General features: G+C 49.3%; 1 protein-coding gene across 1 annotated transcript; it reads right to left on the bottom strand.

The window, feature by feature from the left end:
- Positions 1-10,350: 10,350 nt before the first annotated feature.
- Positions 10,351-17,077, bottom strand: TMEM247 (transmembrane protein 247). Its single transcript, XM_032653246.1, is given in 4 exon segments — positions 10,351-11,871; positions 14,629-14,976; positions 15,694-15,792; positions 15,795-17,077. Coding segments are annotated over 4 exon segments (729 nt in total). The 5' UTR covers positions 15,813-17,077; the 3' UTR covers positions 10,351-11,607.
- Positions 17,078-17,279: the final 202 nt, after the last annotated feature.

The following is a 17,279-nucleotide window of genomic DNA, read 5'->3' as shown; positions in this document are numbered from 1 at the left end:
CTAAAGGCACTAGCACAAGATCCCACAGAGATTTTGGCCATCAGGAAGATACAAAGGAAGGATGAAGAGAGACTCTCTGGCCTGTCCCAGCCCTGCTCTCAGGTGTTTCCCATGAGCCTCTGCTAGAATTCCTTGCCAGTTGGACTCTATTACATTATATCCTAAAGCAACAACAAGACTGAAGACAAGAGAGCCAGACAGACACGGATTCCTTAGTATGGCTCAGGGAACCACCCAGTCTCCAGCCTGCCCCTCACTACGTGCCTAAGCCCTGGGCTAAGCTGAGGAGACGTTGAGAGAAATCATTAAACTTCAAGGTTGTGGGCAGCCAAGTATCAGCTTTCTCTTTAGCCTGGAGCGAAGAATCTATGAACTGTTCCCGAAATCAGTAAATGCGACCTGGGAAACCCCACAGCAGGATTCATTAGAAAGAAAAGCTCTGATAGATTTCTCTCAAGTGTAGCACCTCTCAGCATCAGATCTTTATATTTGAGGGGGTCCAGAGCACGAGGACAAAGGGAGGTCCGCAAGCCATGTGTTCACATATCTTACAACTGTAAAGTGAGCTAACAAATTGTTAAATGTTCCAGCTTCCTATCTTGAAAAATAAATCTTCATGATGACCTAGAAGGTCAAGTTTGGATTGAGAATGCTCATATCCCTCTGATCCCCGTGCTGGAACATGGTGGTTTTGGGGAGACCTGGCCCCAGGCCCCCTCCCCGCCACCCTGCACTCATGGCCCATGGCCTGTCCCCTTCTCCTTCACCCCCCAGCTCTGCCTCACCCTTGGAGGGGCCTGATGTGGGCATCCAGCCTACATATCCAGGTTCCAGTCACACCTCTTTTATGCTCGCCACCATTCCAGTCTACCCTGTGGAGGGAGGATCGACCTGGGGAAGAGGACTGACTGCAGGCTGGAGAAACAGGTTTGGGACCTTCTGGGCAAGGAGTTCCTTGGTCCTGTATGCCTAGGGTATGTTCTTGGAAGGTGTGAGTGTGGTGTACACGTCCACTTGGCCCTACAGACTTTTTACCCTGTGGGGAGGGGGGAGACCAGATAAGAATCAGAGGGGAGCCCTCTTAAAGTGCTGGCCCAGAGTGAGGTCCCTCTTATTGGATTGAAGGGCACACTCTCTCCCAGAGTAGCAAGAGCTACATCATGTGCCCTGGGCCTCCTGGAGGCCAACCCCCCACCCCTACCCCTGCCACACGCGGACTGGGCAGGTACCTCAAGAGCCATTTTGGAGGGTAACAGCTTTATTGAGATATAATTTATATACCGTACAATTTCCCCATTTAAAGTGTGCAATTAGATGGCTTTTAGCATATTCAGGTTTTGCAGCCATCACCACATTTAATTTTAGGACATTTCATCACCCTAAAGGAAACTGTGCACCCCGAGCTCTCATCCCTCAATCTTTCTGTCCCCCTAGCCCTAAGCAACCACTAATCTGTCTCTAGAGATCTGTGTATTCTGGACATTTCATATGAATGGAATTATAAAATATGTAGTCCTTTGTGATTGGTTTATTTTACTTAGCATGATGTTTTCAGGGTTCAACCATGTGGTAGCATGGATCAATGCTCCATTCCTTTTTTTAAAAAATTTATTTATTTAATTAATTTATTTATTTTTGGCTGCACTGGGTCTTCATTGCTGCGTGTGGGCTTTCTCTGCTTGTGGTGAGCAGGGGCTACTCATTGTGGTGGCTTCTCTTGTTGCGTAGCACGGGCTCTAGGCCTGTGCCTCAGTAGTTGTGGCTTGTGGGCTCCAGACGCGCAGTCTCAGTAGTTGTAGCACACGTGCCCATTTGCTCCACAGCATGTGGGATCTTCCCAGACCAGGGCTCGAACCCGTGTCCCCTGCACTGGCAGGCGGATTCTTAACCACTGCACCACCAGGGAAGCCCCTTCATTCCTTTTTATTGCCAAATAATATTCCATTGTATGGCTCTCTCACACAGTAGTTAGCCACCCATCAGTTGATGGACACTTGGGTTGCTTCCAGACCTTTCATGGTCTTTTCATGGAGCCTTTTGTGAGTGTACAGACTATGCTTCTCTCTGGTTTCCCACTGGCATCCCCTCTCAGCAAGGTCCTACCACCATTTCCCTTGGCACAGACATCAATACCTCAACCCCTCATGGGGCCAGAGCAGGGCTGTTTTCCCTCCAGAAGTGGACAAATGGCTCCCTTTCGACATGTGGGTTCTCATGTATGCTTCTAATAGCTCCACTTCTCCCCACGCCTCTCGCACTCCCTTGTTTAGGTTCATCTCCACGGCTTTCTCCAGAGGACAGGCTGGGAACAGGTGCCAAATCACCTCCATTAGCTATTGCTGAGCCCATGTTCCAACTCATGTAATCCTCTTCTCCTTAGCCAAATGGGAAAGCCCTTGCATGATTCAGAACTCTTGGTTCCAAGTGACAGAAACACAATTTAAATCAAAGTTAATAGCAACTGAAAAGCGTAGGGATGTCTCTGTTTCAGGTGGATCCAGGGGCTCAAATCATGCCAACAAGGACTCACTCTCTCTCCTTCTCCTCCCTCCCTCCCTCTCCTTCCCTGAGTCTTCTCATCTCTTCTTGGCTTTGCTTTTCTTCACGTCAGCTTTATTCTCAGTGAGGCCTTCCCCGAGTGGAACAAGACAGCCTCCAGTAGCTCTGGACATTTATTCTGCTTGCTTAGTACCCAGTGGAGAGTTTATCTTTCCCAGGAGTTCCAGCAAAAGTCCTAAGTCTGAGACTCATTGGTTAGGCTTGGGTCATGTGTCCACACCAGAACCAATCATTTGGCCAGGAGATGGAATGCTCTGATTGGCCAGGTCTGGGTCTTGGGTCCACCCTCGATTGGAAGTCAGCCCACTTGAACCTCTTGGACAAAGATTGATGAACAGGGAGTTCCCCAAAAGAAAATCAAGGGGAAATGAACATTTAACACACATAGCAGATGCCACTGGAACCATCCTATGAACTGGCCCGTCTGGGGTCTGCCCTACTAATTTATCATACATATTTAGATATGCCTGAATCCTAGTAGTGGACATTCCTAGGCTGAGATCCCTGCTACATGTGATAAATTAATTTATGAGATTCTAGAAGTTAATATCCAAGATATTACAGTTCCTAAGGAGGGTTTGTAATTGAACATGAACAAATACTTAGTCCAGGAAATTTTGCCCTAATAGTAGAATTGTAAGCTTTATATAGCAGGACAGTGGAGAAAATATTTTTGAATTCAAGAGGCCTTTTGGAGACCCAGATGCACCGTAAGTAGGTATCTGTCCAGACCACCCATGTATAGGATCTAAATGTCCTTGACGTAATTTCATAGGACTTTATCCACGCCAGGGATGAATGGAGTCAGGTGGGGGAGGTGGCAGAGGGCCCAGGGAGTCATAGGCAGGGGTCCTGGGTGGAGAGGAGAGAGCTGGTTGTAGCAGCATAATATAGCTCTTCTCCGAGATTCCCCCCTCACTCTTCCCCCCCCTTTCCTTATTCCTTTGTCACCATGGCAACTAAGGAGCTCCCTCATCCTCTTCCCCTCTCCAGTTGGCTCCGATCCGCATGACCCACCTCTCTGTCTCACCAACTTCACAGAGCTGTTGCCAGCCTCTCTCCACGTCTCTCAGCGAGGGCACCCCCCTTTGCCCTCCACCCTCAACGCACTCTCTTGCCTCATTTCCCCACCCCCAGGCCCCTGCCTTGTCCCTTCTTTAACTCTGATCCAGGCTCGAGCCAAATTCCCATCTTCCTTCAAGAAGTTGTATGAAAATTGGATTTTTGCCACTCTAACCTGATTTGAAATGCATTAAGAGATCTGTCTCTTGAAACACCTCAAGGGGAGGCTATTTGTGAAGGGAAGAAGCATGCTTTACTCCTGCTTCTGTGCTTCAACGCGGTGCTGGAGTGAATCACGTTCTATTTTCATAACTAGGAGTGTTTTCTGTTTGAAGAAACGCCCCAGCATGTCTCTGAGTGAAACAGAAGACTCTATCGTAAGGGAAATCACATCTCAAGTTCAAAGTTTGTGAACTGGTGGGCCCACAGACTTTTGTTAGGTCCACAGAGTGCTTAAAAAGATGGAACCAACACATAAAAAGACTGGATTCCTGGATGCCCTTGAACAACTAGACAGGGGGCCTGCATCGTCACATGGTGGAAATGGGAGGGAGGGAGGGGAGTGGGGGGCATCAAGGGCTTTGAGTATGGATCTCCCTCTCGCCAAGAAAATAGCAGGTGTGTGAAGTTCCTGGGCTAGTGAGGACTTACGTCCTTGTCCCCTCTCAGAGACATTTCCCTCCACAGCCTTTGGTGGGAGGAAGGGAGAGAGTGGGTGGAATGAAACGGTAGATTTTTAAGCCAAGTACCTTTGAAGCCACTACCCGTAGGTGTGCACAATAGAGAGACATAGTGGACTGCATAATACCACATGAAATACAGTAACAGTACTTTTCACATACGTTATCAAAGCAGCTCTGAATCGTCATTCACAAATACAAATAAATGAGACATAGATTTCGTAGCTTTCTTTAAAGCAACTTTCAGCTCTGCGCCACACTTGACCTCTGCCACCTTCTTGCCGAGGGAGCTCAGGCAACTCCTGAACCTCTCTGAGTCTCGTTCTCTTCTGCAAAGTGAGGATGGTTATAGCACTCCCTCAGGGAGTGGCCGTGCGATGAGATGAGTTAACATAAAGTGTGTTGCACGGGGCAGAATAGCCAGTAGGTACTGGGGAAGCGTGTGCTCCCTTCTCTCCTCTCCAGCACGTCTTCACAGAGGCTTGAGCTCGGGATCCTCTCTCAGGTTGTCTAGTGTATCCTTTAGTTCATTGGCTTGTTCATTCATTTGCTTCAAGCACTGATTGAGCCCCCGGCAGTGGGTTGGTCCCGGCAGCACACAATTAGCTGTTCTGGCATCTCCTGGTCAAAGAGAGTGCTGGGAGGAGAGCAGGTCCATGGTAGAGAATGTCTGAGACCGCCCTCCCCCGCCTCCCTCCCGCCCCCCCACTACCTAAACTAAGGGTTGCCTTGCTCAGCACTTTCTGCCCGGCTTCCTGGTGGCTGTCTTCCAAGGCCTGCTTTCTGCCCCAGGACCCTACAAAGGCTCCTTTGATGAAAAAGTTTGCGGCAAAGTGACTGTGTCATTTGATACAAATGAGGCTCATGAGGGTAAAAAGTGTAGCTTTATTCTCCTATTTTGGGATTTTCTAGCCCAGAGAAAAACGGGCAGCTGAATGGGGCTGGGGGCGGAAGCCAGGAGGGAGGGGACACGCCAAGAGTTGGAGAGCTCTTTGCTTCTGTTAGCCCTGGGATTAGCAGCTGCAAGCCTGGGGCGTGACCTGCACACCAAGAGGTGCCTCCTGCTTAGCCAGACTCTGCCTCCAGAGCCGGTGGGTGTACGAGGGGCACCCCTGCATTGCCTGGGAGGGGACCTTTTGTCCCCCCAGGCCACCAGACTCAGCATCCTCCACTGCTGGGCCTGCTCCCGTGGTCCCCACCCCCTTTCAAAATGCATAGCACCTGCTCCCCTTCCTCCAGCTGATGGGGTGCCGAGGACCAGGATGGGATTTGAGGGGATCCACAAAAGCCCCCCACCCCAGGGGGTCTCCTTCATCCACCTCGAGGGCTGGCCTCATGGGCGGACTGCCACAGCATTGGCACTGGGCCCCATACTCAGGGGGACCCTGCGCTCAGGGAGACCTCACACCTGGTTTCAGGCTCTGCTGTCACCACCTTGGAATTCTCGACACCCTGCATTGTTCTTTTGCGCTGGGCCTCACAGACTCTGGAGCCGATTCTGATCCTCTCCACTTCTCCCAGTTCTTAAAGTCAGGTCGGTGATCCCTACACATTCTTTGCTCATCTATTTTTTTTTTTTTTTTTTTTGCGGTCCGCGGGCCTCTCACTGTTGTGGCCCCTCCCGTTGCGGAGCATAGGCTCCGGACGCGCAGGCTCAGCGGCCATGGCTCACGGGCCCAGCCACTCCGCGGCATGTGGGATCTTCCCGGACCGGGCACGAACCCGTGTCCCCTGCATAGGTAGGCGGACTGTCAACCACCGTGCCACCAGGGAAGCCCTTTGCTCATCTTTTACTAACACCTCTCATCTGTATAGCTCTGCCTTTTCCATGAGCCCGCACGCTGTTATCATACCTGTCACCATGAGTCCCTAAATCACTGACTCATGCCAGAGTTGTTTGTGGGATTCATCTCATGACCCCAGGCCCTTTGATGCCACCCCTTTGTTCTTGAGGAATAAAAATGCCTACCTCCTGACGCTATCTGCGATACCCTCATACTTAAGTGTAGGAAATTTGCAAGTCCAAAGCTGATCCTCCACTTGGCTCTTAAGAGCCCTGGACAAGCCCTCTGGGAGCGCTTAATAAATACTGACTAATGAACCCGCAGCAGCTGCTCCTTTGGCTAATTAAATCTAAATAAGTCACAGGCTTTAAATTATGCAATAAGACTTGGCCAAAACAGCTTAAAAATGCGGGAGCCCTAGTTTTTCTGCTGCGCCCTGTGGAAAAAATCCCATCTTTTCATCATGCTTAACCTTCCTGAAAGAACAGCGGCAACCTTTAAATAATGAATGAATGTATGTTAGCGAGATTTTTTTCCCCCCAAGCAACGGAGCTAGATCATAAAAGGGACAGAGGCAGAGATAGGCCTGGGGGGATTCCGGAAGTTTCTGGTGAATCGCAGAGTGCTGGGAGAAATCATTTGGTGGCTCAGAAGCCCAGAGCAAGTACTGGTGAAGAGCACAGAGGGAGGAGGGGCGGACACACTGCCATCCAGCCTGCACCTGCCAGCTGTGATGGAGGCTCCCACGGCACTGGTGGGGGCTACGTGCTCAGTTATCCTCTCTCCACTCCTTCCTATCTTGCCTCCACGTACCCTCCCACCCCCGAAGACCCTCCAGGCCAAGAGCAGTGTCTTCACAACAGAGCAAAGGTTGAATTGAGTTACATCACCTAGAGCAGTGCTTTGCAGACTTTCAGGTGCACAAGAGTCTTTGGGGATGTTGTCAAAAATGCAAACGATCAGTGGGGTCCAGGGTGGGGCCTGGGATGCTGCATTTCTAAGATGCCTGGGGCTGCTGGTCCTCAGATCACGTGCAGAGTAGCAAGGATTTAGGTTTTGTAATGAAGCTGAACATTACAATCAGTTGGGACACTCTTCAGGTGCTCCCAGGACACCATCTCAGATCAGTTAGGTAGGAATTTCTGAAATCAGACCCTAAGCTCTTTGGTCCCCTTCTCCCCATTCCCCACCTTTTTTTTTTTTTTTTAAACTGAGTTAGAGTCTAGATAATTTTCAGGTCACCCAAATAAAGCCTAGAAAGCTTAACCAACTTGCTTGCAATCACCTCCTGAAGTGGGATTAGAAACCGATCTGGCAGGGAAGTGGCCTTGGAAGCCAAGCCTGCTCCCCCTTCCCTCCCGCAGATCTCAGCATCTCCAGGACTCTAGCCCCGTCCCTGGGCTCAGGGTTGCCACGTATGTGATTCCATTTGGGGAGCAGGAAAGATTCTTCTATCTTTCTCCTCCTAAGCCTTCCCGAAAGTTCACTATTAGTGCTCAATTGCCTGGGCTGAAGCTGAGTGTAATGTGTAGGATCCGTTACACTCTGTCTTCAGCATCACGGTGTGAGTGGGATGACAGGACAGACATTGGGGGCACTGGGCTCTGTCCTGTGGGATCTGGGACTCAGGAAGGGGAGGGACTCTCAGGGCAGACTCACCTCCTCCTGCAACTTTGCTGAGGGCACCCAGCACAGAGGGGTGTGCCCTTCTAAGTCCCCAGGCAAGGCTGTGGCCCCGGTTGTGTAAGATACTGGGGCCTCAGGCAGAGGTCAGGAGGTTGCAGGCAGAGCTGTTCCAGTTGTGTATCCGGAGAAAACCATGACCTTCCTGCTGTGGTATGTGAGCCAGGCCTTAAGGCAGAAGTGCAGCTGTGGGCCAGGCCCAGCTCCAGCTTGGCTACAGCTGTGTCCTACCCAGTTGTCTCAACCTGGACCATGACACTGGGGCAGAGAGTGGGAGGGAGCTGGGCTTAAGAAAGCAGCAAGGTACGGTAGACACAGTTATTTGCTTATTCAGTATCCACCCCTCCCCTTCCCCACCCCCACCATATTATCAGAATCTTAATTTTGTTCAAGGCTGCAACACTGTCCAGGCCAAAAACTTACCACACCTCATATGTCCTGAAGCTAGGAGCAGCAACATGACCAGGCTGACCAATGAGATGTAAGCAGAAGTCTCTAGGCGGATCTTTCTGGAAAGCTTTGAAAAAAGATGGCCCCATTTCTCTTCCCCCCTCTGCTGACCTGGAGTTGATACCTGGAGCTATAGCAGCCATCTTGAGATTATAAGGCTAAAAGCCATGGGGTGAGGGGGATAAAAGCCATATGCTAAGGATGGTGGAACGAAAAGAAGGATCCTCCTCTATGACTTCCTTGAGAAGTTTCACCATCACGGACTGCCCAACCTGGGACTTCTGAGTATGTGAGACACATAAACCCCTATTTGGTTAAGCCACTGTGGCTGGGTTTCTTTTACAGCTAAATGCAGTCTTCATACTGGGACCTCAGAAAGAATGTTCCTGGATTGGAAATGGGAAGAGAAGGTCAAGGCAAGAACGTGGCCCCCAGGAGAGGGGAGGGGGGAGGAGTTCCCCTCTTTGTGGGGGGAGGGTCACTATCTCACTCTACAATCTTCAGGGATTCCTTGTTTCCCAAGGGACTAAGTTCATATTCCTCAGGTCAATATTCACGACTATAAAATTTGGCTCCAAATCAGTTTTCCAGGCCTGTTACCATTCACCGGAGCAAGCATGTGCCTGCTCCTTCTTTGAGTATAGATTATACACTCCCACCCTGGTCTTAATTCACATGAGTTCTCGCTACTCCTTTCTACCTGTCCCAGGCTTACCTGCCCTTGTGGGCTGCTCTTTTGAGAAGACTTCCTATCACCCTGGGCTCCAGGGACCTCTCCTTTAATCTCCTTCATCACTGAGGTCTATGTGCCTGATAGTTTCTTTATACTTTAGTGTGTATCAGCTGCATGTCCTCAGCAAGGCTGTGAGATCCTCCAAGGCAGGATTTGGGGAGTGTGGAAATACAGAAAGATCACTTTGGAGTCAGACTTGAGATCTAAGATGATCTTGGGCACATCGCTTAACCTCTCTGAGCCTCAGTATCCTTGTCTGTGAAATGGGTATAATGTACATGTCTGCCTCCCGGGCCTCCATAAAGCATGTAGCCAAGTGCCTGGCATATTGGAGGTGCTCCAGAAGGGCTTGTATGTTGACTTGTTGCCTGCTTGGTAATCCTAGGCTGTGCCTTTTTTCTATCCTTTGTATCTCTCTCCACTTTTGTCTCTCCCTTCCTTCTGATTTTCTGCGTTGCATTTGAACAGTGAGGTCTGTATCAAGTTTGAGGAGTGACCATGAGCTGTTTTCATTTCTGCCTAGGGTAGATCTTTGGCTGCTGGCTTCAGTCTTCTATCAGAGTAGGAAGTAAGGATAGAGGGGAGATTTCATGGCCATTGTGAAGGGGGTGAGAAGACATGCTAACTTAACTGAAAGGAGTTTACTAATCTTTCTCTGAAGATTTGTAAGGAAAATGGGTGTATTTAAGTCCAGTTTTACCTGGCAACAGGATGATGAATTGAATGGTCTTATAGCAGTTTTTTGTTTTTTTTTTTTTTATAAACAAACTCCCAATTCTGTTTGTTGTAGTGAATTAAACATCTGGGCCTTAATCTTTTTGATATCCTGATCTCCTCCTTCTTTTGCCTCAATCCCACCCCAGAAACCCAGATCAAATTAGATTGTGAGAAGTGACCCATAGCAAAAAAATTCTGCCATTGAAAGTTTAATGAGAAATGACAGTTTTATTACTTCCAAGTAAATACCTGTCACGCGCAGCTATAAATGGGAATGAATGAATTGAACTGGGTGGAAAATGAGAAGTCACCGTGGACTGAAACGGCGTGATAATGTGTACTGACAATGAGTCCCGCGGCGGTCTTCTCTTTTCATGTGTTTCGCTCTGCATCACTCAGAGAGCCCAGCAAGACAGAACGTATTCTTTTGTTCCTCTTAAAGCAGAGCCTTATGTCCAGGAAGAGGAAGGGTCAAAAAAGACTTGATTGATTGCAAAGCTGTGTCCCTTCAGTTTGCTGCGTTATCCTTAAAGTCTCCCGTGCTGGCCGTCATTCCTGGGCAGGGCTGGTGAGGTGGGGGCAGCTGACAACCTGCTGTGTGTGTGTGTGTGTGTGTGTGTGTGTGTGTGTGTGTGTGTGTGTGCGCGTGCACGCGCGCACGTATATGTGTAGAGGATGGGGGAGGTGAACTCCTTTCCCTTGTTACACTGGGCCACTTCTGTGCCTCTTGTGAGTCCCCTACTGCCCAAAGTCTGTTCCTTTTGGTTGTTGCCGCCTGTTGTTGTGTATATCTCTGTTGTAGACAACTATTTGTTATGTATCTCTGTGTGTGTGTGTATGTGTGTGTATGTGATTTGAGGGTTGGGCGTGTGGCCTCTTTAGGTTTTTTTTCTCCTATTTTTCTACTGGAGCATCATTGCTGACTGCACCTAATCAATCAATGCCTCCTTACCTGTGCCCCCAGGAGTATGCCCAGATGTTGCCCCCGCCTCACCCAGGCATGTGCTGCTCAGTGATCAGGATATCTGATAGGCCTGTCCTGGGTTTCCTGGAGCTTCTTCAGCGTCTCTCTTCTTGAATTGCATGTTGCTGAGGGCAGGCTCCAAGCATGCATGGTGGACTGTGTACAGTCCTGCTCAGGCCCAGGGCTAGATGGACCCTTGCCAATGCCTTGGTGATGCCATCTTGACATGTCTGCAGAGCTGGAAAGAGCTTGGGGAACCTTGGCTCCTGTATTAGTTTCCTGTGTTAGTGTTGCGGCCGCAATAAATTATTACAGATGTAGCGGCTTAAAACAACTCAGATTTATTCTCTTACAGTTCTGGAGGTCACACGTTTAAAATGGGTTTGGCAGGGCTGCATTCCTCTGGTGGCTCTAGGAAAGAACCCGTTTTCTTGCCTTTTCTAACTTCTATAGGCTGCCCGCATTCCTTGGCTCATGGTCCTGCACCACTCTCCCCTCTGCTTCCATGGCCACATCGCCTTCTCTGCCTCTTACCCTCCTGCCTCCCTCTTACGAGGACCCTTATGATTACATTGTGCTCCTCTGGGTAGTCCAGGATCATCTCTTCATTTCAAGGCTCTTAATTTAATCTCAAAAGTCTCTTTTACCACATAAGGTGACATATTCACAGGGATGTGGATGTCTTTGGGGGGCCTACCCTCAAAAGCCTACCCCAGCTCCCCACACCTCAGGGAAGATCTATCTGAGTAGATGTGGTGGATCGCAAGTCAGCCTGGTCATGGTATGATTTCTGTGATTCTGGAAAGGCTTTCTAAACCCTTCTCCCTACAGATACTTCCCTGGCCTGCTACCTTCTGAAATTCTCCTCTTGGGGAATAAAGCATCTTTATCCACAGTGGGAACTCAGGCTTAGTAGAAGGCCTGAACAACATGTTTCTCCGCACTAAGGTGTAAATGGTTGACAGCAAACATTTCCTAACAGCAAGTTCCGATGGGAGGGAGGCACGGGTGAGGGAAGGAGGTGCCCAGTGTTGGAGAGAGCCAAGGCACTTGGAAGTATGACCATAAAGTTTTAATCAAACAGAGCAACATGGCCGCGATGCAGAACAGGTAGTGCTTGGAGAAGAGAAAGAAGATCATCTCCTTGGTGACATAGATTGTGTGTATGAAGATGAAGCAGTACAGGAACATGGCGAATTGGTTCTGGGGAAGCAGGAGGTCCTGGAGGCCTCCCGAGAACTGCGGGGGAAAGAAGAGAGTAGAAATGGCAAAACCAGGGCTTGGGTACCAGGCAGACCCGGGCTTCAATCCTGCTCTTGTCCCTTCCTGAACGTGACCTCGGGCAGGCTGTCTTCCTCACCTAAGGTGAGGGTAATCGTGCCCACCTCACAAGATGATGAGGAGGAAGAGTGAGGACGAGAATGAAAATCCCAGGCAAGGTCACGGGCACAGAGGGGACTCATGAGTTTTCACTTCTTGAGCCTGGTCTTAGCCCTCCTGAGTCAGGCCGCCCCCTTCCTTTCTTGGTACACTCCATGCAGCCTCTGAGCCCACATGTGAACACCAGGTCTTGGGCGTGAGATCCCCACATCTGGACACCAGGTCTTGGGTGTGTTCTCTGGACAGTGTCCCCAGATACTCCACCTTGTTTTCTGGATGGTGGCACAATGAGAGGGGGTCCCTTGGGCACAGATGACTGTGTCTGACTCTCTGGGCCGTAGTGCATGTCACATAAGGTCAGGCTGTGGTCCTTCAGCCCAGGGGGTGGTCTCTCCTGCAGACGGGTAGTAAGACACAGGTGATGGGGCCTCCGTAAACTCTTAGGGTTTGGGGTGTGGGGGAGGCAGCTTGAGCTGTCTGGCTGATTCTGCCTGTGTATTGCTCTTTTCCAGAATCTATATAATTAAAGTCGAACAGACCCCCATTTTAACTATAGAAAGCATCAACATATAAGTAGAGTAAAAGCTGATATAGCTATTTTGATCTATAGTTAAGAAGGCATTACCCATGGTTCATTCTTTAAAATATCTTTTAAACTCATGCCACATTTTTTGTAAGCAGGCATATGGCAGGGACTGTGATGCCCTAAATTCACAAGAAACATATTCATAGAGATATTTTTCAATACAATGACAATTATCTACCCACCCACCCACCCACCCAGAAGAAGAGAGGTGGGAGGCTTAAAAATTAAGTCAGCTCTCCAAGTAAAGGCACAGGAAGTAAAACCCTTTTGTAATCTATTGTTAAAAGACTGGGGTTTTGGGTATACTATTGTTGAACCAGCTACGTAAAATGTGAGAGTAACTAAATAAAACTGAGGGGGCAGGAAATGACTCCAGTGATGCCACCTCTAAAATGAATAGTAAGGAAGATGGAAGACCAGAGGAAGAAACCCAGTGTTCTGGTGGGACTGGAGGGCTGGACAGATCTTGTGTTTTTCTGCAGACCTGGTGTGGCTCTGGTTCCGTGGACTTTCTGCCACTGTTTGTGGTCTACGTGCTAATGGCTATTATTTGTGATTTTGATAACAAATTGTGCATTTGTGAAACCTTTTAGACTTTTCAAAACACTTTCAGTTGTCTATTTTTTTTTTAAAGCAGAAGACAGAGAGCAGATAGGACTGTACACCAAGGATTTCCATCTCCTCCAGCAAGGAGAAAGATTTTCAAACTAAAAAGCAGGTATTTTGTGAGCAAGGAAAACAAAAGAGAATTGTTAAGAAGCCAGCATGTGTTCATTGAGAACAAATCATGCAAAACCAACCTAATTTTCTTAAAAAAAAAAATGGACCAGTCAATTGGGGAATTGCTATAGTGTAATATCTTAATTCTGGGAAACCATTTGACAGTGTGTCTCAGTACAGTTTTCTGGACAAGGTAGAGAAATGTGAGCTGGAGATAATGTAACTCAAGGGTGCTGATTAATGGAACATTGCTAACCTGTAGGGAGATCTTTTAGTGGTATTTACTTTAGGTCATATCCTCCTCGACAATTACAGCAATGACTTGGATAAAGCCAGGAGGCAAGTTTCTCAGAACTGAGGATGACTCAGAGCTGGGAAGCATAGCTAATACATTACATCCTGATAAAATTGAGAAATGATGAACGTAAGTTGTTGCATTTGTGTCAAGAAGTGAAGTGCGTGAGTACATAAAAATGGTAATAGCTAACACTGAGTGCTTACCTCAATGTGCCAGGCTCACTGCAAAGTGCCTCACATGCATTCTTTCATTTAATCCTCACGACAACCCTATGAGGTAGGTATTACCTTACAGATGAGCAGGCCAAGGCCCAAAGAGGATCAGTAACTTGCCCAGTGTCACACAATTTATATGTGGTGGAGCCAGGATTTTAACCCAGGCCTGTCTGAATTTAAAGCCCAGACAGCATTGCTTTAAACAGTAACATCTTTCATTATTTAGTGCTTATGAAGGCCCAGCCAGAGTGCTAAGCATTTCCCGTCCCATTTAATCACAAGCAGGCTTTCTTATCCCCATTTAGATTAGGGGAGAGTGGTCCATTTCTTGCCAAAAGATGTCTAAGTTTTAGTTGACAGCAAGGCAGCGTGATCCAACAGAACACGTGCGGCCCTGATCAGGGGAGCAGGGGATGGTTCTATCAAAATCCACTAGCCAGACTGCAGTGGGAGTTCTGGGTCTAGTCCCAGGCGTCCTATTTTAAGAGATGCAGAGAGGAGTAGAGAGTGGTGGAAATCCAGACATAGAGGAAGTGTTGAAGAGTTTTCCCTGAGGAGGAAAGCCATGGACAGGCAAGTGGACAAGGTGGCTTCCGGGTCCCTCCTGGGGAGGGTTGATCCTTGAAGAGTTGGATCTCAGCTTAACATGGAAGCTCTAAAGCAGTGAGCCGGCGGGCGCAGGGCAGGGAACAGCCGAGAAGCAGGTAAGGTGGGCTCCCCGTGCAGGTCAGGGATGGGCTCCCCTCACCCCTAGTTTCCCCGCCCCCTTCGCCTCCCAGCTGGGACCTGTCACCTACTAGGCGGGGCCTCGCCTGCTGCCGCAGCTGCTCCATCACCTCTTCGTGCTGCCGCTGCCGCTCGTTCTCCTCCTGCAGGTACCAGAGCCGCTCGAGCTCGAACTCCATGCGCATCTTCTCCAGCTCCATCTCGTCGTTTCGCTGGGGCCCTGGGGTCCCCGGCGCCGCTGCGGCTGGGGCCAGGGGCGGCTCTGCGCGTTCAGGTCCATCGCCCTCCTGGCCCTTGGTGGTGGCGGGGCCGGCCTTGGAGGAGAGTGACTTAGGTGGCCCCGGGCAGCCTCTGTCCTCACAAGTTTCCATCTCCTCAAGGTAGTCGTAGGACAAGTCTGGCTTGGGGGACTCTGCCTCCTGGGCCTGGGAAGGGGGAAGTGGGGGGTCTGGAGGGGTTAGCATGGGGCCGCCCAACCCCTACCCCACCACGCTCCTGCAGCCCTAGGCACAGTGCACTGGGGTGCTTGAAAGCGGTGTGAATTGTAAACATCTAGACTGAGTTCTCCCGAGAAACTTCGACGGAGTTATCAGGACCTGAGAGTTAAGGAGGAGAGGGCAAACGGACACAGAAGAATGGTGCCCTAAAGTTGCAAGTGGGGCCTTTGGGAGGGTTGAGTAGAAGTCTGTCTTCCTCGTGATCTTCAGATCACTACTGGTGGTAACTTTCCCACCTCCCACTCTACTTTGAGGCCAATTAGACATCCAGTCCTCTGGGGGCCACAGAGGGAGGAAGAAACCCAAGGTCTGCATTGAGAGAACCTCAGTATATGGGAACCAACGGTAGGGTTATGGGGAAGCCTGGTCCCATCTGCAGGAGGAGGAAAGGGCCCCACATGGAGAGCTAGACGGGGGAGACCAAAGCCAGCTTCAAGTGACCTGACAATCTTACGAAGGGCTACCTGGTCTCCAGTTACAGCTGGGTGCCAGCGTGGGGATAGGGTGCACGTCTCCTACTCTTCTTAGCAGTTCTCTGGAATCTAACAGCTCTCAGCTCCTATCTTGTGGTGTCCCCATTATGCTCTTCCCCCCTGTGCTGGGACAGGCTGGGGCAGTGAGAAGAGGCATCCTCCTTACCATAGAAGGCTTTGACTTCCCTTCGGACATGGGGTCATCAGGCACCATCTTGGGGAAGGTTGGGCAGCTTTCTCCTGCCCCCCGGCCTTCCGTCATCTCTCCCTGTCCTCTGTTGCCATCCAGAAAACCACAATACTGCCGGTTGGGGCCAAAGGACATCTTTTGAGGCATTAACGTTTGGCCTCACAAGATTCCACAGCCTGGCCACCATCACAATGCCCTGTCCTCATAATAACGCACATTCCACCAGTTGCTAAGGCCCCTTTGGCAGAGGGTGTGATACCTTTGAGGTGCCATTATTAAGAACTATAGGGTGGGCCTTTGCCACCCCTAGGGACCGCTGTGAAAACTAGAATTCCACCACTTGAAATCCAGAGTTCCATCATCTGAAATCTGTTCTCTTGAGTTCCTCTTTTAAATGCAGCCTGTATTGAGATGAGTCACGGTTAGCTCCACAAACCCTGTTATGGGCTGAATTATGTGCCCTCACCCCGCACATTCATTTGTTGGAGTCCTAACCCCAAGGACCTTAGAACGTGACTTTATTTAGAGATAGGGTCTTTACAGAGGTGATTAAGTTAAAATAAGGTCATTAGGGTGGGTCCTAATCCAATATGACTGATGTCCTTAGAAGAGGAAATTTGGACACAGACATGCACAGAAGGAGATGATGTGAAGATGGGAGAAGATGGCCATCTAAAGACCAAGGAGACAGGGCTCGTATTAGTGTTCTCCAGAAAACCAGTAGGAGCCCAGCCTTATAAATTCAAATAGAACTTAGAAAGAACTGGCTCATGTGATTATGGAGGCCGAGAAGTGGCATGATTTGCATCTGCAAGTGGGAGACACATGAAAGCTGGTGGCATGGCTTCCAGTCTGAGTCTGAAGGCCTAATAACCAGGACTGCTGCTGGTATAAGTCCCAGTCGAAAGCCAGGAGAAGGCCAAGATCTCAGCTCAGACAGACAGAGCAAATCAATTCAGCCTTCCTCCAGCTTTTTGCTCCATTCAGGCCCTCCAAGGATGGGATGATGCCCATTCACACTCGATAGGGCAATCTGCTTTATTCAGTCCACCCATTCAAATGCTAATCTCTTCCAGAAGCATCCTCACAGACATACTCAGAAATAATGTCTAACCAGATATCTGGGCATCCCAGGGCCTAGTCAAGTTGACACAGAAAATTAATCATCATAGGCCTGGAACAGATCCTTCCCTTACAGCCTTCAGATGGAACCAACCCTGCCGACACCTTGATCTTGGACATCTAGCCTCCAGAAGTGTGAGAAAATAAACTCCTGTTGTTTAAGCCACCCAGTCTATGGTACTTTGCTATGACAGCCCTAGCAAACTAATACAACCTCAGTTATTCATTGAATGGATTGAATGGGACCAGTAAAGAGAATGGGGGCTGGGGAATATACTTTGTTGTCTTCAGTTTTGTGGAAATGACAAAAAAACATTTTTGGTAGTTGGAGGCAAGGTTGCATATGGAAAGAGAAAAGGCTGCATTTGAATTCTAGCTTTGCTCCTCTCTCTAGCTGTGTGTCCAAGGGAAAGTTATTTTACCTTTCTGCTGCTCAGTGT

Source organism: Phocoena sinus, chromosome 13 (assembly GCF_008692025.1).
Source record: "Phocoena sinus isolate mPhoSin1 chromosome 13, mPhoSin1.pri, whole genome shotgun sequence".
Classification (NCBI taxonomy): domain Eukaryota; kingdom Metazoa; phylum Chordata; class Mammalia; order Artiodactyla; family Phocoenidae; genus Phocoena; species Phocoena sinus.
The sequence above is the reverse complement of the archived record's forward strand: the minus strand, read 5'-3'. Positions and strand labels throughout refer to the sequence as shown.